This window comes from Camelus dromedarius, chromosome 9 (genome assembly GCF_036321535.1).
Source record: "Camelus dromedarius isolate mCamDro1 chromosome 9, mCamDro1.pat, whole genome shotgun sequence".
Classification (NCBI taxonomy): Eukaryota; Metazoa; Chordata; class Mammalia; order Artiodactyla; family Camelidae; genus Camelus; species Camelus dromedarius.
In genome coordinates, this window is record NC_087444.1 from 62,916,631 (window position 1) to 62,938,015 (window position 21,385).

The 21,385-nt window shown below is 43.9% G+C and overlaps 2 protein-coding genes across 2 annotated transcripts; both read left to right on the plus strand.

The window, feature by feature from the left end:
- Positions 1-171: 171 nt before the first annotated feature.
- Positions 172-6,796, plus strand: RGS9BP (regulator of G protein signaling 9 binding protein). Its single transcript, XM_031458559.2, has one exon. The coding sequence runs from the start codon at positions 1,030-1,032 to the stop codon at positions 1,741-1,743; it is 714 nt and encodes a 237-aa protein (XP_031314419.1). The 5' UTR covers positions 172-1,029; the 3' UTR covers positions 1,744-6,796.
- Positions 6,797-9,535: 2,739 nt separating this feature from the next.
- Positions 9,536-17,482, plus strand: NUDT19 (nudix hydrolase 19). The gene is made up of 3 exons (XM_010989101.3): positions 9,536-10,426; positions 15,127-15,334; positions 16,199-17,482. The coding sequence occupies exons 1-3, from the start codon at positions 9,719-9,721 to the stop codon at positions 16,402-16,404; spliced, it is 1,122 nt and encodes a 373-aa protein (XP_010987403.3). The 5' UTR covers positions 9,536-9,718; the 3' UTR covers positions 16,405-17,482.
- Positions 17,483-21,385: the final 3,903 nt, after the last annotated feature.

The window sequence follows — 21,385 nt, forward strand, 5'->3', positions numbered from 1 at the left end:
CCCAATGAGAGGCCGTCCTTAATCAGAGCGACAAGTGCGCAGAGCAATTATTGAGCCCACCCAGTCGGGGGTGGGGCTCAGGCGACGCACAGCACTTCCTACTCAGGCGGGACCAGCCCACAGCCACCGGCTGCGCGTGCCCGGAACGAGAGAGGGCGGGGCCTAGAGCAGATCCGACAAGAGGGGTGGGGTCCAAGCTCCGCAGCTGGAAAGCCTGCTGGACCAGGATGGGGAGATTTGGAAGCTGTCCCACTCCACGGATCGCCCTTTACTGCTCGCTTTGGAGGATGGAGGTGCCCAGTCCTACGAGGCATACCACTCTCGTCGCTGGCAGGGTCCAAGAGTTAGAGTCCCTGGGTTCTGGCCCCTCCGCTTGCATGGACTTCGCGTGATCTAGGCCCCCTTTTTTATCTGAGCCTCAGTTTCCCTGTTCGTAAAATAGAGGAGGGTTGGATCTGCTGAGCGCTAATATTCCAGACTGTAATGGGATGCGGAGGAGGGGGAGATGGAGCCACACGTGACCTCCCCGCGCGGGGCCCCGCCTATCCCTGGTCCAGGGGATGGAAGCGCCCAGCGAGGACGGGCGGAGGTGGGCGGATCCTAAGAAACCCTACCCGGCCGCCTTTGGCAGCGGCTAAGGCGGAGCGCGCGGCTCCGCAGCCGGCTAGCCCTGGCGACGGCACCGGAGGAGGATGGGGACCACAACCCGAGATTCGCAGGTGGCCACCGTGGAGGGGAGGGCCGCCCAGAGACTCAGCTTGTGACTACGAGCGCACCTGGGGAGGATGGACGAGGGGACGGGAGACAGCTAATGGGGCTGCCTCTCCGCCCCCGGTCCGCAGAAGCGCACGTCGTGGGTCCCGAGCGGCTCTGTCGACCGCAGCGGTAGCGTCAAGCTCGTCTCGGGCTATGAGGAGTGCGTGAGCCGCCCGACCCGAGGACGCCGTCGGAGCTGGCTGCTTCCTGCTGCGCTGAGGGCGTGAAGCTAAGAGGGGTGCAGGCGTCCGGGCTGCGCGGGAGAGTGGCGACATGGCAAAGGAGGAGTGCAAGGCGCTCCTGGATGCGCTCAACAAGGCGACCGCATGCTACCACCACCTGGTGCTGACCATCGGCGGCTCCGCGGACTCGCAGAACCTGCGAGAGGAGCTGCAGAAGACGCGCCAGAAGGCGCAGGAGCTGGCGGTGGCCATCCGTGCCCGGCTGACGCCCCCGCTGCGCGACCGGGGCCTGGGCGCCGAGGAGCGCGCTGAGTTCGAGCGCCTCTGGGTGGCCTTTTCCGGCTGCCTGGAACTGCTGGAAGCCGACATGCGGCGCGCGCTGGCCCTGGGCACGGAGTTCCCGCTGCACGCGCCCAGGCGGCCACTTGTGCGCACGGGCGTGGAAGGCGGCGCTTCGGGCGTAGCGGCGCGCGCCCTGAGCGCCCGGAGCCTGCGGCACGAGGGGGAACGTGACTTCGACGTGGAAGACTTGCACCAGCTGGAGCGGGAGATCCTTAAGGTGGGCGAAATGATCCAGGACATGGAGATGAAGGTCAACGTGCCCCGCTGGACGGTGCAGGCCCGGCAGACGGCGGGTGCCGAGCTCCTGTCCAGCGCTAGCGCCGGCGTCTCTTCGGTGGGCGGTGTGTCCGTACAACAGCGCATGGGGCCTTGCGATCTGAGTAAGGCCCTGGCCGCCACCATCTTCAGCGCCGTGTTGCTGGCGGCTGTGGCCTTGGCCGTGTGCGTGGCGAAGCTGAGCTGACCCACACTCGACGGTCCCCCGCGGCCACCGCTCCCTCCCTGGAGGCACCCCTTTGGGAACGACCGCCACCGCCTGGACTTGGGATGGTAGTGGGATCTGGCATGTTTAAGGGAAGCGGTTCTAAAACCCTGTGTGTATATGTGTATGTGTATACGCGCATTTCAAGCACACATCTGCCTGGTTAGAACATGGCTTCCTCTTGCTGGCCCGGGAGGAGTTAATTTTGCGCGGGCCACCAGGGCATTACCGCTAATGTATGCAGAAGCTTTATCCCCTATTAATAGAAAACCGTCCACAGTGACCCGAGATTCCTCCGAGTTAATAGGTTACCGCCTGTGCTGCTGGGGCGTGTTTACACTGAGTCTGAGCTTGGTGCCCCCACCCCGTGCAGAGTGATTCCCATACTCTGCTTGGGGCAGTTTGGAAAAGAGGTTGAAGGGAAAATAAGTGAAAAGGTGGCTGTGTTTGACAGGGGGGGAGTGTGTGTGTGTTTGTGTGTGTGTGTGTGTGTTGGTTTTGTTTCGTGGGCAAGAAACAAATTGCAGTAAGAGGTAAGCAGTTTTTATAACCTTAATCCTTTGGGGCCTAATCTTAGGAGAGTGTGCAAATAGAAGTTCATGCAAAGTGCTTTCTTATAGCACACGAGTACACACTTCTGCGCACATTTGCCTATTGAAAAGGGCTCCGCCCAGTCAGCTAGGGAGGGGCGCAAGCTTTGGGAAGGGCCACAAGCTATCTAAACAGGCGCTTTCTCCTTGACAGGGGCTTATTTTTGTTCCAGAACTAGACCAGAGTTTTTGATCCTCCTTTGGGGGAGGGCCGGGGAATCCTCTTTGGAGCCCTTAATCCTGTCTATCCCTTAGAATTTGCTTGCTGGCCAGTAGGAGAGCTGGCTTTGGAGGGATCTGCACAGCTCCCTGACCCTGACACTGCCCCCTGAGAGGATCAAGTGGCATCACTGGACACATAGGTTTTGAGCCAATTAGCCCTGAGACTGGGTTGGAATGTAGCAATTTTAACTTTGAATTTAAGAAGCATTTTTTTAAATAATCATCATTTGAAAGAAAAATCACATGACCACATTGTGTGCTATCAAAGATGGGGTTTTTTTTTTAACATTTTTAAATTTATAATCATTTTACAATGTTGTGTCAAATTCTAGTGTAGAGCACAATTTTTCAGTTATACATGAACATATATATATTCATTGTCACATTTTTTTCTCTGTGAGCTACCATAAAAAGATGGTTTTTTAAATAAAGGACATTTGGCCAGGAATTCATACTGGTGCCAATGAGTCAAACATAGTGTCTTCACTTATGTACTTAGGTTACTAAACATACATCTGCATTTTTAAAAATCGATCTTAAGGCAGGAGATCATAGCATAAATTACTGGAACCACAGACGTAGATGACAGACGTCAAGTGACCTCAGCCTCTTGTGGGCAATAAATCAGGAAATGTGGAAAACACCTTAGGTCCCAGGCAGGAATTTGCCTGAATAGCACCATCACCTCCTACCTGTGGTCCAGAGAGCGCATTGTTGGGGAAGAAGAGCTCAGAAAACAGATGCATTTAACTCTAAATGTAACTTGGGATGAAACCTAGAGATTGATTGCTGAAAAGTGATAAAGAATTTCTATTTTTCCTCTGTTACCTGAGAAGAGAAAAATGGGACCAGAAGGGAACTGGCAGTTTTTCACAAGGGCAGTTTGGAGGCCATGGGGCAGAAGCAATTAGGAGCAGTAGTGCTGTCTGGGCACCCAGTCCTAAGGGGCACCCCCCCCCCCAGCATCATTTGCCCACTCCTCCTCCACCTCAGCACACACATTCCAGTCCTATGGATAATGAAAGCACAGAATCTGTCTTTGATAATGGTTTTAAAAGACCCACAAAGTCTTAAACTGATTAAAAGTTCTACAACAATATCTAATAAAAGGAACTCCTTCTGCCTCAGCCAGTCTGAGTGACTCTAAATTGGGCCATGTCAAACTTCTTTTTGCACCTGCCTTCCCAAGGTACCTTCAGAAATGACATAGAAAGGTTTCTAACTCCCGGCTCCCTCATCCTACACACAACACAACATGGAATTGCTGTCACCTTCCCCAAAGTCTCATCTCTCTCAGTCAAGAGAAGGCTGGGGCATATTGTGACCCAGTGTTGGAAAATATCCCTAAAAACCAAGCCCTAAATATTTTCCTTACGTTTCTAAGACTGTGACTCCCTGTTCTTATCAAGGTGTTTTTGTTCGTGAAAAAAACAATTGTCCATCAGAACATATTAGGAAAACAACCCACCAGAAGTCGTGTAATCCATAGGGAGCAGTTGGGACACACAAATGTCTTTGTTTTCACTCTTTCCAATCACTTGGCAGAGCCTTGGATTATTTACTTATATGTGAGATCACATGTGTACCTGATTCTGGGAGTCCTCTGCTCATGGAAATTAGTGATAAAATGTTGCACACACATACACACAAGGCTGAATTACAATACACGTATTTATCCTATGGACCTGCTAACCTAAACAACTCTTGGAAAATTTTAGGCATTAGTAGTATTTGGCATTATGTGGAGGTGTAACATTGCGTACTAGAACTTTTGCTATATTATGTGAGCAAAATCACTTTTGGCTTGAGTAACCATAGAGTAATCTCTAACAATATCTCTCTATTCTCACTTCTATAAATAATTCCAGAGGTTGTTTTCTGGTAGAAACCTCATTCAATTTAGATGTTTGATATCAAAGTCATTAATTTTCTAAAACTATTTGATATGATCTTATACCATGATACAAGTGATTTTAAAAAGTTCCAAATGTTTAATATAGGGTATATATGATGTGGTCATCGTTAGAATGTACTTTTCTACAAGCTAAAGGCTAGATCTTTACCTCAAAAGTTAAGTGCTATTATAAATCTCTTGTAAATACCTGTAAAGAGAAAATCTTGGCTTCTCTTCTGGGAAAATAGCACAGCTTTATCTGATTCTGAGAAGATGAAAACTTGGAAGGTCAAGGCATTTATCATGGGAACTTTCAACTATTGTCATTAGGGGGAAAAAAAAAAGAAAAACTTAATGTTTGTAGAAGAAAGAAATGCCTGGCAAATTCTTTTTTATGTGCTCTAAGAATGTATGCTTTTAAATACCACAAGGGAAAATATTTTTGGTAAGTCAGGTTAGAGAAGAAACTTCCTGTTTGACCTGTTTTATAGTAAGCGCTGTGAAGACGTGCAATGTTGCATGACTAAGAAGCAATTTTGGTTGAAGGGAGTTCTGGTTTGCATTAGGAACCTGATAGTGGTACATTTTCCTTTTCAGTGTGCAGGTTGATGCAGTTTTAGCTACACAGTTGCTTTTCAGAGTGCAGTTCTCTGTTCGGTAATGAATGGTTGTTAAGGGTGAGCCAGCCCCATAGTGTGAGCGATGTATGTCAGCCTGAGAAATAAAAGCAGTGGAGGACTCAAACCTCTGTGTTCCTTTGGGGAGAGCGTCCTCCAGCAAGCCAGGACCAGCTGTGATGGCAGAGGCTCTGCTATTCTCTCCAAGTACCTCAGACAAGTCACTGACCTCCCTGTGCTTCACTTGCCTCATTTGTGAAATGGGGGAGGGGGGTTTCCTGACTGATTAACTCAAAAGTTCTCTTCCAGAGCTTTTAACAGAATGCAATTAAACAAGAAAGGTTATTTTGTTTGGATTGGGCGGGGAGGGGCTGTTACTGTTGGTTTTCGTACAAACTGAAATCAAATCTGACAATTCGGAGGTTGTTGTCTAAAATTAATCTGTTGGTAAAATTCCATATGAATTTTAAAAACCAGGATGAACTAAGCTTACTGTGATTTTGGTCCATCTCAGAATTAGTGGCTGGGGTTAAAAGCAAATTTGTGCAAATGCTACTTATTTATTAGTATTTAAAAGAGATTAAGAATTTAAATTCAGACTCTTAAGTCTGAGTCCAAGAAAGCCTAGTGTGTATTAAACAATTTGTTTTACCCAAGCAATCTAAACTGACTCGGGTAAATTACAGATGTGAAATCATGTCATTTGTCATGGAGGCTGGGAAAATCCTATTCTGTACGCAGCCTGGTACCCTCAGAACTATAACTTCATTGGCTGTCTGATGTTGGGAAACTACCACAGCATGGGTTGTTGTGTATGTGGCATCAGTTCTTAGTTGGAATTGAGGGCTTCACGTCTGCTGTTTGAATGATGCTTCTAACCGAAATGGTTATTAATAAATAACAAATCAAAGATAAAATGCAGCATTTATAACTTAGTTGGAAAAGGCAGCGTCAAATGATTCAGCTATCAACTATTACGGTTTTTTTTAAATGTTCTGAACCTTCTTCGTGCACATTTGAATTGAAATAAATGTCCTAGTAACATATCTACCCTTCACAGATTTAATTATTTAGAGATGTTCAGAAATACTCCAGGATTATAAATCTCCAAGTGCTTTTCTACAATACAATTATAGTCATCTTTTAATGCAAGATGGAATCTGGGAAGAAAGTAAGTCTCCACATGAGCCATCTTTGTGGTCAACATAGACCAAAGTCATGTTCAAGTACTATTTCCTTGGCTGTTAGGAACTGACCAAAGGTGCAGGGACTGGCCACATGCTGCAGCCCTGTGTCCTTCAGGACAAGGTGGATTTCTGGAAAAGCATTCCTCTCTTTGATTTACTTTTCATCTCATTCCACAGAGGATTCTGGGTTTTCACTGTAGTACTGTGAGATCTTGGGCATCCTTCTTTGGTGTTTCAGTTTAGAATTGTATAACCTTAAGGCTTATATGACAAAGGTAAATAAGCCAAATGAGAACTCCTGTTGGCAAAATGATTTTTAAGAGCCCTTTTAATATGCTGTTATCCAAAAGTAAATGTGAATGTCTTTTGTCTGCAGGTATGTTAGGCATATAGAAAAGAGCTATGAGGAAATACACAGACGTGAACGTGTTTAAGGTGGTGGTGGGATTATGAATGATATTTTTCAATATATTCTTATTTCATATTGTTATATTGTTTTTACAGTAAAAGTTTGAATGCTCTTACCATCTAGAAAATGCTGTTGTTATTCAAGTGTAAAGTTTAACAGTTAGGGTCTCAATTATAAGAACCAATTTCAGAACCTTCACCCCAAAGACAAAGCAAAACACTTTTGGAATCTTAACCCCAGGTAATGAGAAGCATGTTTTGAAATGCTTCAAAGCATTTCAAAGACAGAATAGTATCCAGGTTAAGAGTACTGACTATAGAATACGGTATACCTGACTTCAGATCTGATCTCATTAAATAAGTTCCTTAATCTCCCTGACCTCAATTTCCTTATCCTTACAAGGGAAGTAATAATCAAGTAGACTTCATAGGGATATTGAGCTAAGATTTTGTTCAGGCACAGGGCTCAATAAATGTTGGCTGCCACTGCTGTGATTATAATAAGAGTTGAGAAGTCCTAAAATTGGGTGCCTGGGCAAAAGAAGCAATACATATGAAACATAAACTTTCTGTAACTTAGGTTAAGTCTGCTAAAATTCAATCTGAAGATTAAAACTAGGTACAAATATCAAATGAGAGAAAGTGTGTAATAAAAGGGTCAAGGTTACAGAGGGAAATTCAGGTTGATCTAGAAACTGGAATCTGTACACTTTTTTAAGTCAAATTTATTAAGGTAAAATTTAAATACAGTAATATTCAGCCTTCCTAGGTGTGCGGTTCTGAGTTTTGACAAATGTATACAATCATGTAACCATCACTGCAATCAAGATATAGAATGTTTTCATCACCACTCCAAAGTTCCCCCATGTCCCTGGAAGACAGTCCTTTCCTCTCACCCAGAATCCTGCAACCACTGATCTGATTTCTTTCCCTATACTTTTGCCTTCTTTAAAAAGGCACATAAATGGAATAAACAGGTTTTTTTTCTTTTGAGAAAACAATGTTGGGAACCTTTTTAAAATGCTTCTAAGAAACATTTTGAGAAATCATTTTTATATGGTGATTCCTGGGACACTGGATGTTACTGGTCCTTTATAGGTGAATTTTGTTTAACTGCAGTGGCATGGCTTAATTTCTAGGCAGGTTGAACAAACTCTCCTCCTACTGTTGATTCTCCAAGCTGAAGTCATCTCTCCCTATGGCTAGCCCTGCATTCTCTTCCTTTCCTTTTCAACTGAAAAACCCAATAAATTAAGTACCAGAAATGAATCTGGATTCACTGAATTAGAGATTGAAAGCAAAGCCTTCTTGGAGCTATGGGTGAGAAGCGCCATGACGTGTTCGAAAAGTTTTTTTTTTTTTTTTCAGGATTATGCATGTTCTGATAAATGAAATAAGGGTATTTCTTATTGTAAGGACAGCTAGGGAGGACCCACTGAACATAAGAACGAGGAGTCAAGTGTCCTTACCTATGAAGCAACCGTTGTCATAAACAAAATGACTCATGCCATGTGATCAAGGGGCACCTGGTAAGGCCTAGGTAGCTGGCACTGTGTCCCTGGCAGAATAGGACTGGGCAGGGCACTCAGAGGACATGCTGATAGGTTTGGAGACAGATTCCAGCACTTGTCACACATGTGACCTTAAATCACAGTGAACTGTTTTCATATCTCTTGCCCATTTTCTACACAATTGCAAGGTTTTTTTTCTCAATTTTTTTCTACTCAATCCTTTGTAACAGGCATCACAGAGAATTTTTCCAATATATCGTATCTTAGACTTTCTTATGGTATCTTTTGTCATAATAAAGTTATAAATATGAAGAATGTGTCAAATTGAACAATCATTTCCCTTATTGCTTCTAGATTTTGAGTCAAAGAGTATAGAGGAATTTACCTGTTTTCTTCTAATGCTTAGATAGCTTCATTTTTTATTCACTGTGGTAGCCAGCTTCCAAGATGACCACCAATGATCCCCACTTCCCAGTATTTTCATGCAGTCCCCTCCCACACAAAATAGAGCGGACCAGTGTGTAACAATAGGATATTGTGGAAATGAGTGTGACTTCTGAGGCTAAGTCAGAAAAGACATCATGGCTTCTTCCTTCCTCTCTCTTGGATCTTTCTCTCCGGGTAAGTTAAATGCCAAGACTCCAAAGACATCCAAGGAGCCCTATGGAGAGGCCAACGCTGTGAGGAACTGAGGCCTCTGGGCAACAGCCAAAAGGAAATACAGCCAATATTTTATAACTATAAAGGGAGTATAACATTTAAAAATTGTGAATCACTATATTGTACCCCTGTAACATACAATATTGTACAGCAACTATATTTCAATTTAAAAAATTCTCACATGGAAGTGAAAATTATCAAATGGACCCAAGATGCTTAAGGTGGTCTCAGGTGTCCTGACAATAACAGGTGTCCAGAACACAAGACAGGAACTTGTCTGGGGAGCAGGGATTCCAGGAAGACCCTTTCATACTCAGGCTGTGCAGTGGGAAATTTATAATTTGGCACCTGGTTCATCCATCAGTTTCTCATTGGTGGGGTTCATGTGAGCCTGTAAAGCTCGGACCCCCACCCCTACCCCCGCCAAAGGAAACAAACTCTCTTGTCCATCCATGGTTTAATGGAGAAAGTCCTAATCCTTAGGTTTGGCTGGGTAGGCGTCACCAGGTCTAGGTTTGCATCGCACTGTTACCTCGATAGATCATTGTGTGACCCTAAGCATTCTTGCTCTTGGCCTGAGAGTCCTGTGTGGGGCTGATGCGTCCCCCCTAGCAAGAGGCTGTGCTAGCCCTTGTCCCGCGAGACCTGGCTGGGAACAAGGGCACTCGAGGCGGTGCTTCCTGGCGCTGGCGCCACACCCCCGCTACAGGCAGGCGCCGGTGAAGGCCAAACAGCCCGGGTTCACCGATCGCCAGAGCGCGCGTCGCCCAGAGTTCACCCAGCAGGACCCAGGCCTCTGTCTTCAAGCCCCAGGAGAGCTCCAGCCGCGCCAGAACCGGAGTCCGGAAGCAGCGTGCTGCCGCCCGCGATGAGCGGCCCCCTGCGGCCGGGCCCGAGCGGCTGGCGCCGGGCGGCTACCTTGGTGCTGGCGGCGGGCTGGACGCGCCCGGTCCCCGCCGCCCCATCGCGGCCCCTGCCGCCCCCCGAGGGCTTCCGGCTGCTGCTGCTGCAGCGCTCCGAGCGCCAAGGGTTCTTGCCCGGGGCGCAGGTCTTCCCGGGCGGGGTGCTGGACGCGGCAGACCGCTCGGCCGACTGGCTGCGCCTCTTCGCGCCACACCACCAGCCGCCCCGCTTCGGCCTGGGCCCCGCGCGGACGCGACGCGCCGCCTTCCCGGCGCTGCCCGACGCCTGGCCCAGAGCCGGGGACACCGCGTCGCTGCCGGATGACGTTGCCTTCCGCATCTGCGCCATCCGCGAGGCCTTCGAGGAGGCGGGCGTGCTGCTGCTGCGGCCCCGGGGCCCCCTGCCCGCCGCGCGTGAGCCCGGCCGCGTTCTCGAGCCTCCGCCGGGCCTGGGCGACTGGCGCGCCCGCGTCCGCCGCGACCCGCAGCACTTCCTGCGCCTGTGCGCGCACCTCGACTGCACTCCCGACATCTGGGCGCTGCACGACTGGAGCGCCTGGCTCACGCCCTTCTCGCGCAAAGGCGGCCGCCGCTTCGAGACGACCTTCTTCCTGTGCTGCCTGCGCGAGCCGCCGCCGGTCTTCCCGGACCTGGTGGAGGTGGTGGACTGCCAGGTAGGGCGTCCTCACGGCGCAGAGGGGGGACCCCGGCCGGCGGCCCAGGCCCACCCGGAGCCTCCCGATGGGCAGAATCCAGAGAGGGTCATTAGCTTGCTCAGGGCCCTACAGCCAATGAGTGGCTGAGCGGGCATGGGACCCAGGCGGTCCAGCAGCAGCCACCGGCCCAGCAGGCCAAGGCCGTGACTTGGGTGAACTGCTCTGCTTTTCCCGGCTTCCCAGGCCCAGAGCCTCGACTGTATCTCATCGCCCCACGCGGTTTCTCCAGCGGGCTGCCCCTCGAGATCCCAGGAGCTGTGCTGGTGCTGATCAGATAGCAGGCTCCTTCCTAATAAGCACTTTACATGCATTAACTCCTTTCATCTCCCACAGCAGTTTAATTGTTTCCGCAGAGGACGTAGTTGATACAATTTCAATCTCTTTAAATTTGAGACTTGTTTTATGGCCACGAGTATGGTCTATCTTGGTGACTGATTCCTCTGCACCTGAAAAGAATATGTATTTGGCCGTGTTTGATGGAGTGTTTGTAAACATGTCAGTTGGGTTATGTTCCTTGATAGTGTCCTCAGGCCTTTCATATCCTTTACCTGTTCCATCTAGTACTGAGAGGAATGCTGAAATCTCCAGAGAGTAACTGTGGATTTGTCTTTTTCTCTTTTCAGTTCTATCAGGTTTTGCTTCATCTGTTTTGAAGCTCCCTTGTAAGCTTGATGGATTGAGCCTTTGGTTATTAGGAAATATTCTTCTATATCTCTTGCAGTGTTCCTTCTTGTGAAATCTGAACTTTACTCTGGTCCTCATCTTGTCACTCTTTCATTTGATTAGCAAAAGCATAGCGTATCTTTTTCCATTCTTTACTTTTGACCTCTATCTTTATATTTTAAGTATGTTTCTTCTAGGCAGCATATAGTCTTGCTTTTTAATCCAACATGACAATTTCTGCCTTTAACTGGAGTGTTTAGATCATGTATATACAATGTTGTCATCAGTAAGGTTACATTCAAATCTACCATCTTGCTGTTAGTTTTATCTGTCCCCTCTATTCTTTGCACTGTCTTTCTTTTCCTGACTTCTTTCAGATTGAGTATTTTTAGGAATCTGTTTTGTCTTCATATTGACTTATTAACTCTACTTTGTGGTTGTTTAGGGTTTGCAGTATACATTATTCACTTCATGTGCAGTGTCAGAACTTTAAAACAATATACTTCCATGTCTCCTCTCCTGTCATTTATGCTTTTGTTGTCCTATATTTATTTCTGTTATACATTTTCCAGTACAGTCTGATTGTTTTTGCTTTAAACAATCTGTTAAAGACTGTGAAAATGAGGGGGAAATGTCTTTTATATTTACCTAAATATATACCATTCTTAGCACTCTTCATTCTTTTGTGTAGATTTAAGTCTGTGTCTGGTATCTTTCTGCCTAAAGAACTTCCTCGAATATGTCTTTTTTTCAGATCTTCTGACAATGAATCATCTAAGTTTTATCTGAAAATACTTTTAATTTGCTTTTTTTTAAAGATATTTTGGCTGGGTATGAAATTCAATATAAATTAACAGGTTTTCTTTTTTTGTCAGTACTTAAAGATGTTGCTTCATTATTTTCTGATTAGCACAGTCTTCTGTTGAGAAGTCTGCTTTGTTTCTTCGAGTTTTATTGAGATATACTTGACATACAGCATTGTATAAGTTTAAGGTGTACAGCATAATAATTTGACTTACATATATCATGACTTGATGACCACAGTAAGTTTAGTGAACATCCCTCATCTCATATAGATATAAAATTAAAGAAAAAAAAGTCTGCTTTTAACTCTCTGTTCCTCTCTGCATAATGTGTGTTTGTGTTTTTGGTGTGTGGCTACTTTAAATATTTCCTTTTATTGTTGGTGTTCAGTGATTTGATTGCAATGTGAATGGTTTTCTTTTTGTTTTGTTAGTAATTATTTGTTTCTTCAAATGTTTTTCACCTCTCCCTATTTTCTGGGACTCCAATTACATGTATGTTGGACTATTTGATATTGTTCCATAAGTCACTGGTGCCTTGTTCATCTTTTTTCAATATTTTTTCCTCTTTGTGCTTTATTTTGAATAGATTCTGTTGTTATGTTTTCAAGTTTTCTCCCTTTTCTTATATAGTGTCTAATCTGCTGTAAATACTGTTCAGTGTATTTTTTATCTCTAGAAGTTCTACTTAGTTCTTTTAAAATTCTTTCTCTCATCATGTTTGTATTTTCCTTTACACCTTTGAGCCAACGGGACATACTTGTAACAGTGATTTTTAAGGTCCTTTTCTGCTAATTCCATCTTCTCTGTAATTTCTGGGTGTGTCTCTATTGACTGATTTTTCTTCTAGTTATAGGGCACATTTTTCTGCTTTGTCATACATAGGTCTTATAGTTTTTGATTGGACATTGTTATTTTCAGGTGTGATTTTGTCCTGTTCCCTTAAAGACTTTTCCTGGCAGGAAGTTAAGTTATTGCAAGTTAACTTGCCTTTTGAGGTTTGTTTTTTAAGTGGTTTTAGAGTAGGTCTATAGAAGCTGTTATTCTCGGGCTAATTTAGCTGCACCTAGAATGTATGACCCTCTGGGGTCTTCTGAATACCTCTTATATTCAACAAGGTAGCTCCATTGTGGTTGGAGAGAATTTGAAAACGTCCTGGCCCTAGGTGAGCCCTGGGAATCGTTAGTCTTAAAGCTCTCAGATAATTGTTCTTTTCTCAGGAATCATTGTTTTCCAGTGTCATGTGGTTTCACCTTATCCATGTATTGATTCGTGTTTATAAAGACTTAAGGGCACCCTTTACAGATTTCTGGAGCTCTGCTGTGCAGATCCCTCCTCTCAGGTACATTGCTTTCTCAGTCTATGCTGTATAGGCCTTCCCAAACTCTGATCTCTGTCTCCCCAAGTCAGTGAGAATCCTATGCTCTATGATTAGCTTCTCTCTCCTTGTGCAGCAGTCTGGGGATTACCTTTAGGCAGAAAGCTTGGGCATTGGTGGTATTCACCTCATTGGTTTTTACCTTCTCACAAATCATAATTCTGCATTTTTCAGCATCTGAAAATGGTGATTTCATAGCATTTGTCTGCTTCTCTGTTTACATTATGTTGGGCAAAGGTAATTCTAGCATAAGGTTCCAAGAAATGATTATGAACCTGGCCTATGCTAGTGGTTCTCAACAGGGTATGCTTTGCTCATCCCAGCCTAAGGTACATTTGGCGATGTCAGGAGACATTCTTGGTTGTCACAACTCGGACTTCTACTGGCTTCCCTTGGGTGGAGTCCAGGGATGCTGATAAACATCCTCAGTGCACGGGACCACCCTCCCCCCCCTCCCCTCCCCCCACCGCCCTAACAGAGTAATCTGGCCTAAAGTGTCAATACTGCTGAGGTTCAGAAACTGAGGGGAAACGGTGGAATTCAGAGCCAGCTCCCTCCCCTTGCCCCAAGTTTGAAGCCCAGATTTTTTTAGTTACAGGAGCTTCCTGAGTTTCCTCATCTGTAAAATGAGAGTGTGCAGGGCTGTCCTAAGGATTGGAAATATTTTATGTGAAGTATTTTGAGCAATGTTTTCCTAATAACAAGTACCCAACACACAGTAAGTTATTTAAGTTATTTTAACCTACAGTCTGGACTAACCTGAACAGGTTGAGTGGGTTGATGCCTGTTTATCTTCATTGTTATCACTGAACCCATGTGGGACTGACAAAGCAGAATGCTTTGTAAATAACTTAGGGATTGGGTGGTCCTTTGAGGCCCAAGCTTTGTTTTTCAAAATGTATCCTTGGCCAACTTCAGAATAATCCAAGGCGCTTGTTAAACATAGATTGCTGGGCGCCATGGACCGAAGATTTAACAGGCTTCTCAGGGGATGTTTAAGCACATACAAGCTTGTAAACCTTTGGCCTATAGGTATTCAAGGCAATCAGTTTCAACTCCCTGGTTTGGGATGTGAAAATCAATTTTCCCAGTGTAAATGGATATTTAGTGAACTAGTCAAAGAAAGCCCTTTTGGGGTTATCCCATATTCGTTGAATCAGCTCTTTATCTAAATGTGTGTGGAAGGCAGGCTTGGGAAAGGGCAGGTCATAGCAGTGAGTCCACTTCAGTTAAATGGATAAAGTTGCCTGGTTAATACCCTGCAGATGTTACACTCCTAGGACTACAGACTGAGTCGTGCCTCTTGACCTTCCTGAAAGCATCTCATGCCCCTGACTCTTTACCTTCATTGTAATACGTGGCACACATCATGTTACATTTTGGTTGCTGAAGGGCCCTTTGGGGCCTGAGAGAGCGTTGTCTTATCCACCATCGAATCCTCAGGGCCTAGTCAAGGTCCCCATGGATGGGAGGAATGAATGGGCACTAAATTCTCAATCTGCTATCATGAGTTTACACTTCGGTCTTCCTTCGGGAGTGACCAGACCACCTTGCCTTCTCAGCGTCGCCTGCCTGTTGTGCTGAACACTCCCCCACATCAGCCCTTGGTGATCTCTCCTGGTTTACTTACTAGTTCTCAGAATCATTGTCCCAATAATCCACCTCTGAAGGGAATCAGCCTAGCTTTTTTCACCGAATCCTTTCATGTTGTTTCAGAGGAATCTTCAGTCAGATCTTAGGTACTGACCTAAGGATCTTAAATCTTGATTGTCTCTGGGATAAACCTCAGGAAACCCTACCTTTGTCTTCCACAGTGGTCATCGCCATCAGAGGCAACCGAAAGTTTCACATCAAAAGAAATTTGGTTTGCACCCCCACAGTTCTACGAAATAAGAAGACTGGAAAACTTCGCCTCTCTCTCTGACTTGCACAAGTTTTGCTTGGATCATGAATTAGAAGAGGTGGAGAGATGGATGCCGATCACATTAGTAACTGCTGATGGGATGATGCATCTCTTACCAGGTAAATCAGCGAAGCATCAGTGTTCTTGTTAGCATTCACATTTAATGCTCTGGGCCGAATGGCAGTATTGCCCCACACAGAGACATGAATTACATTCTGCGTTGTACACACTACAGAGGTGCTAATTAAATAAGGTCAAGGTCAACAAAACATCCATATTATTTGTTGTAGACAGAAATTCTGGGTATTTTACATACACTTATGTAAGTATATTTCCTAGACATTGACAAAGTTCTTTCTCATATATTATCTCACCTTTTTACAGTTTAGTTTTGAATGATGAGAACTTGTAATGCATTAGAGAGTTTGTTGTTGGTCAGTTCTTGTTGAGTAAGAACAGGAGAGAAGTTTTGTGACAGCTTAGAGTGGAGTTTTGTGACCTGTCTTACTTATGGGTACTTGTCTTCAGTTCTCAGAACTGTGATTATTTGTTACTTATTCTATAGTGGGACAACTTAGCAGTTTTGATGTGTAAATCATAATTTCTCTAATTTAACCTTACAATGGTTAGAGCAGCCCACATTGAAACACCAAAAATATATGGATGTCAAGGCCAACATTAATATTGACTGGGGTAAAGAGAGTCATGAACTAATATAAAAAATTATAGTTTATGATAAAAAAATACCAGTCATAAATATTCATGTGCCCAAAGAAAATTCTTGGCTGGAAAATTGGGAGCTGGGGAGGGTGAGAGGGGTGGTATTAAAAAACACAAAGAAATTGAGGTACTCTCATAAAATTAGGATTATTTAACAACCATCTCAGTTCTAAACATGTGAAATAGATAAAAATACTGATTTACATGTTAATATATTGGAATGTTTTATAAAATAACACTGGAATTAAATTACTATTTTTCAGGAGATGAGATGTACTTAGAAGATTCAAACTTTTTAGAAAATCTTATGTCCACTGAAAAAAAGAATGCCGAAATCATGAAGGAAGGGAAGAAGTTTCACCGAGTAGTGATTTACAGTCGTCATGATTATAACATCCACGTGACTGTTCAGTCAAAGCATAAACACGTTTATCCTAAGAACTACGTAGTAAGTAAGAGCCGTTTGTAGAGAACTGCTTCTTTGTACGCTGGCCTACCTGAGGTTGTCCTCACGACAAATGAGAATTGACCAGACTTGCTTGGAACTTAAGGAACTCTGTGCCTATCTAAGTTCTAGTACAGCCTCTCATATTTCTAGTGTATTATGGAGTTGTCTTATTTTACTCTTTGAACCTTACAGGATCACACAAGTAGAAAGTATTAATGATCTTGTTGCCAGAATGAGAAAAAAATTTTCACAAGGGTTTCCACTTCTGTATTGTTTTACTGTCAAAAGTTTAAGTAAGATGTTCTACTGCCATTGTCTTAAGAAAAATTTTTTTTTTATTGAAGTATAGTCGATTTACAATGTTGTGTTAGTTTCAGGTGTAGAGAGAAGTGATTCAGTTAAATATATATGTGTATATGTATATCATCTTTTTCAGATTCTTTTCCATTATAGGTTATTACAAGATACTGAATATGGTTCCCTGTGCTGTACAGTAGGTCCTTGTTGTTTGCCATTGTCTTTTAACTATGCAACTTTAACACTTTGCTTGATGTGCTTAGGAGATCGAGCCATGAATTCCTTAGACTTTCTGCTAGGATAAATTTAAGGATGTCTGATTAGATTGTGAACTGAAGCCTGAGACAACCTCTAAGTGACAGTGTCATTATTTTCATATGACTTCAGCTTGATGATTAAGATACAATTCTGTGTAAAACTACATGGCATTAGATATTAGATTTACCAAATTGGAAATTACTTTAGTGACTATTTTAAAGAAATATGAAGCCATGACAAAAGCCATAATTCTCTTAACTAATAGAATACAGAGAGGTTAGAGAGATGTAGAACTATTCATTATTTAATAGTACGTATTAATGATGTTTATTTTCAGTATTTTTAATATAGAAAATTTTTTCACCTTCCTCTTAAGAAAAACATGTTTATTGGTTAAAGATGGGAAATAGTTAAGACTAATTCTATTTCAGATCTTTGACTATATTATGTATTGTACAATGAATTCTATTTTTCATGAAATGTTTTGGTTTTCCTACATATGAAATAGATGTATTGATAAATAAAGTTTATGTGGATTATTTAATCCTGACTGGTGGAATACGTCCAGATCAGTGGTTCTCACCCCAGGCACTTTTGCCCTTCGGAAGCATTTGGCAACGTCTGGAAACATTTCTGGTTGTCACAACTGAGAGTAAGATGCTACCACCACCTAGTGGGGAGAGGCCAGGGACACAGTTTAATATCCTACAATGCACAGGACAGCCAACCACGACGAAGAATCATCTGGCCAAGGTTGAGAAATTCTGATCTAGAAGAAAGTCTGTTGTCTTCAGTAAATGGTTCCAACATATAAAATTTGAGAACCACAAATCCGTTGGCATTCCATCTGGCTTCTGAATCTATAGTTCTCCTTACTGACTTTTGGCCTGGGGCCTAATATTCTTTCATTCTCACAGAAAATAGAATGTCATCGTCGAAAGAGACCTCAGTGAACATGACTTTGCTCGTGAGAAAACTGAGAAACAGATTCACACAGCTAGTTAGTGCCATAGCCAGGAGCAGGACCGGATTCTTTTTCCAGCAGGTGGCATATGTTGCCTGTCACCAAAAGCAGAAGTCTGAACACATATGCCCATCACATCTTGGGATTATAGTCACTAAGGAAACCACAGGACAGCCAGGCACTGGGTAGGACAGTGCTTTACTCACACAGAGGAGGCAGAGTAAGGTTAGCTTCTGAATGACCTCCATAAGAATCCAAAACTGGGCTGGCATCAATATTTCAGGCTAATGTGTCTTTGTCCTTCCAGTTCTTTGTTAATAAAAGTAAAACAGGAGTGCCCTATAATATGAGGGGATGCAAATAAAAGGAGACTTCTGAGGGATAATTTGGGGGGGGAACCTCATGTATGGGTACATATAGTTATTTCATAGTTTCTCCTCTCTCCTCAAACCCCTGTTTTTTCAGCTTCTCTGCAGCTTCTGACAGTTTTCCACTCCTGCTTGCTCCCCCTTAGCCACTCCTCCTCTGTCTTCTTTAATTTCATCTGTAACTGACCTTTAGATGTGAGGGTACCCCAGTACTTGTTCTCAGACCCTCTTCTCTCCTAGGGTGATGTAAGTGACTTCTAGGTCATGTCCTTTAAAAAGGAACCTGCTTGCCCTGCACTTTGTCTTTTCCTTTGTCACTGGCCGGAGGTGGTGGCAACTGGAACAGCTACCTTGGACCCAGAGACAGAAGCCAGATGTCGGCAGAACTGCCTGCCAGACTTGGACTCCTCACCACTTGCTTGTTATGTGAAGAAAAAAAGAAAAGAAAATACTGTTGGCAAAGATGTAGAGAAAAGGGAACCCCTGTGCACTGTTGATAGGAATGTAAACTGGTATAGCCACTAGGGAAAACAGTATGGAGAGTCCTCAAAAAAAAAAAAAAAAGAACTATTATATGATACCCACTTCTGGGTGTGTATCTGAAGGGAGGGAAATCACTGTCCTAAAGAGATACCTACCCCCATGCTCCCTGCAGCACTCTTTACAATAGCCAGACATGGAAACAACCTAAGTATCCACTGACAGATGACTGGACAAAGACCGTGTGAGATATACATGTCAATATATGATGGAATACTATTCAGTCATACGAGGGAGGAAATCCTGCCATTTGTGACAACATGGATGGACCTTGAGGGCATTATGCTAAGTGAAATAAGTCAAATACTGTATTATCTCACTTATATGTGGAATCTGAAAAAAAACCTCATAGAAACAGAGATCAGATTTATCGTTGCCTGAGATGGGGGTAGGAGTGGGGGGTTGTGAAGGTGGTCAAAAGATTTAATCTTTCAGTTATAAGATAAATAAGTTCTAGGGATGTAATGTACAACATGATGAGTGTAGTTAACAGTACCGTATGGTGTATTTGGAAACTGTTAAAAGCGTGGATCTTAAAAGTTATCACAAGGGGAAAAAATTTTGTAACTGTGTGGTGGTGGATGTTAAATACACTTACTATGGTAATCATTTCACAATATATACATAGATCAAACCATTATGTTGTACACTTTAGATATTATATGTCAATTATTTCTCAACTAAAACTGGAAAATTAAGCTCTAGTTATAAAAGTTATTTAAAAACAATTCTGCAAGAAGGCTAAAAATAAAAAGAGGGAAACACAAAGCAAGAAGAGCTTAGAGTATTAATCAGAAGGGATGGACTTTGACAATATACAGTTAAAAATGAAGATACGAGAATCTTGTGTGAATAGCACAGTATTGGGCTATGAAAACAATACATTAGAAACGAGGATAATGTGACATGTATAATATTAGTGGGAACCATGAACAAGGCCTTCTCTGATAGACCAAGTCCGTAAGAGATAACTGAGGTGTCTAGGAAAACCCCTGCGCAGACACCGGGCTTCAGTTTTTGGATTGAATGCCATAATTGCAATGTTCATTCCCTCTCAATTTATGCAAAAATGTGTAAGAGACAAAACTTCAAAAGTCTTTTAAAGTTGGGATTTCAGCACCTACATTAGTAAATGAAATTAGTCTGTAATTGTTTGTGTTATCTTTGTCAGATTTTGGTAGCAGAATTTAACCATCTTATACAAATGCATTGAGAATCTTTCCATCTTTTTATGTTTCATATTCTTATCTTTTCACCAGTTTCAAAGTGCTTCCCACTAGTTGCAGGGAGGGGGACAGGTAGAGATATTGACCCCCTTTAGCCTCAGAAGGCCTAAGTGGCTGGAGCACAGTGAACCCCCGTTGCAGCAGTCTTGACTCCACATCCCAGTAAGATGTATAAATATTTTTATTTTCTGTGAGCCATGCTGTGAAAACGTTTGGGAAACACCATATGGTAGCATGGCATTTAGTCAAAGGAAAAAAGTGTTGACCCCATACTAAAAACTGGGAGAGGGCTGTATTCTGCATCTTCTTTGGGGCTTGGGAAATGTCTCTGGGACCTCCCGTTTAAATCGGATCTGGTCCTTCCCCATTTTTTAATAAGGTCTGGAGATTTCAGTTAAGTTGGTCCTGCCAGGTGCCTGATTGGGGGTGAGGCTCCGTTAGCCCAATTCAGCAACAGGTGAATTTCATATACTTCGCAGCTGTGTTTTCCTCCTGATGGGCACTCAGCACAGCTCTCCTCTCCAACTCTCCTGCCTGAGACTTTAAGCACGTTTCCTTGACCTTGTGAACTCAAACTTACTTTAAAACTGGTTGCTTTTGTGAGTATTCTGTTTCCCAAGTATATAACCTCACGATTGCCATGCTCTTTCTAAACGGGAGCAATCTTTTGCCGTCTTGTTGGTTCCTTTACTAGCAAATTAACACAATTTGACAAGAGCTTAAGACATTTTGTTTTTTCACAGTTGAAATATTAAAGAATTCATCTAGGCCACCTAGGCCCAGCACATTAAAAAAAAAACTATGGGTTCCTTTGACTTTTAAGAAATATTCTCTCACTTCGTTGTTTGTTAGCTTATTCAAGTGTTGGAGAGTCCTGAGATTGTAGTAAAAGCTAACCCTCCTTGAGCGCTTCTTGGGTGTCTTTTGTTTCACATAGTGTGACCTCATCTAATTCTGAGAACTACGGAGTCCCAATTTTCAGGTGAGAAACCGCAGGTCTCCAAGTGTTGAAAATTTAGAGAACCCTGTAGTGATTTAACAACAACAAAAAATACACAAGGCCGGGGATCAGGGACTCTTCCTCACCCCCAAGGTAGCCATGTGGACGCTGGCCAAGAAGGAAAGGGTAAGGTCTCCTAGGCAGCCACCCAGCTCCATGGCTCCACGGGACGGGTAAGATCTGGACGCGCGCGTCCCTGTGCGCCCTGAGGGTCGCGGGCCCGGGAGCGAGCCACGTGACGCCCCGCGGCTCCGCCACAGCCCGCCCCCGCAGCCCCGCCCGGCCCGCAGCTCCGCCCACCCCGCCCCACCCTGTCCCCTGCGCGGGGCGGCGGCAGTTGTCTGGGCGG

Bases quoted from the DNA above. Each gene is read 5' to 3' on its own strand.
- RGS9BP (XM_031458559.2), top strand. From the start codon at position 1,030: ATGGCAAAGGAGGAGTGCAAGGCGCTCCTGGATGCGCTCAACAAGGCG.
- NUDT19 (XM_010989101.3), top strand. From the start codon at position 9,719: ATGAGCGGCCCCCTGCGGCCGGGCCCGAGCGGCTGGCGCCGGGCGGCT. The intron at 10,427-15,126 runs GTAGGGCGTCCT...TGTCTTCCACAG, and splicing joins TGGAGGTGGTGGACTGCCAG to TGGTCATCGCCATCAGAGGC. The intron at 15,335-16,198 runs GTAAATCAGCGA...ACTATTTTTCAG, and splicing joins GATGATGCATCTCTTACCAG to GAGATGAGATGTACTTAGAA.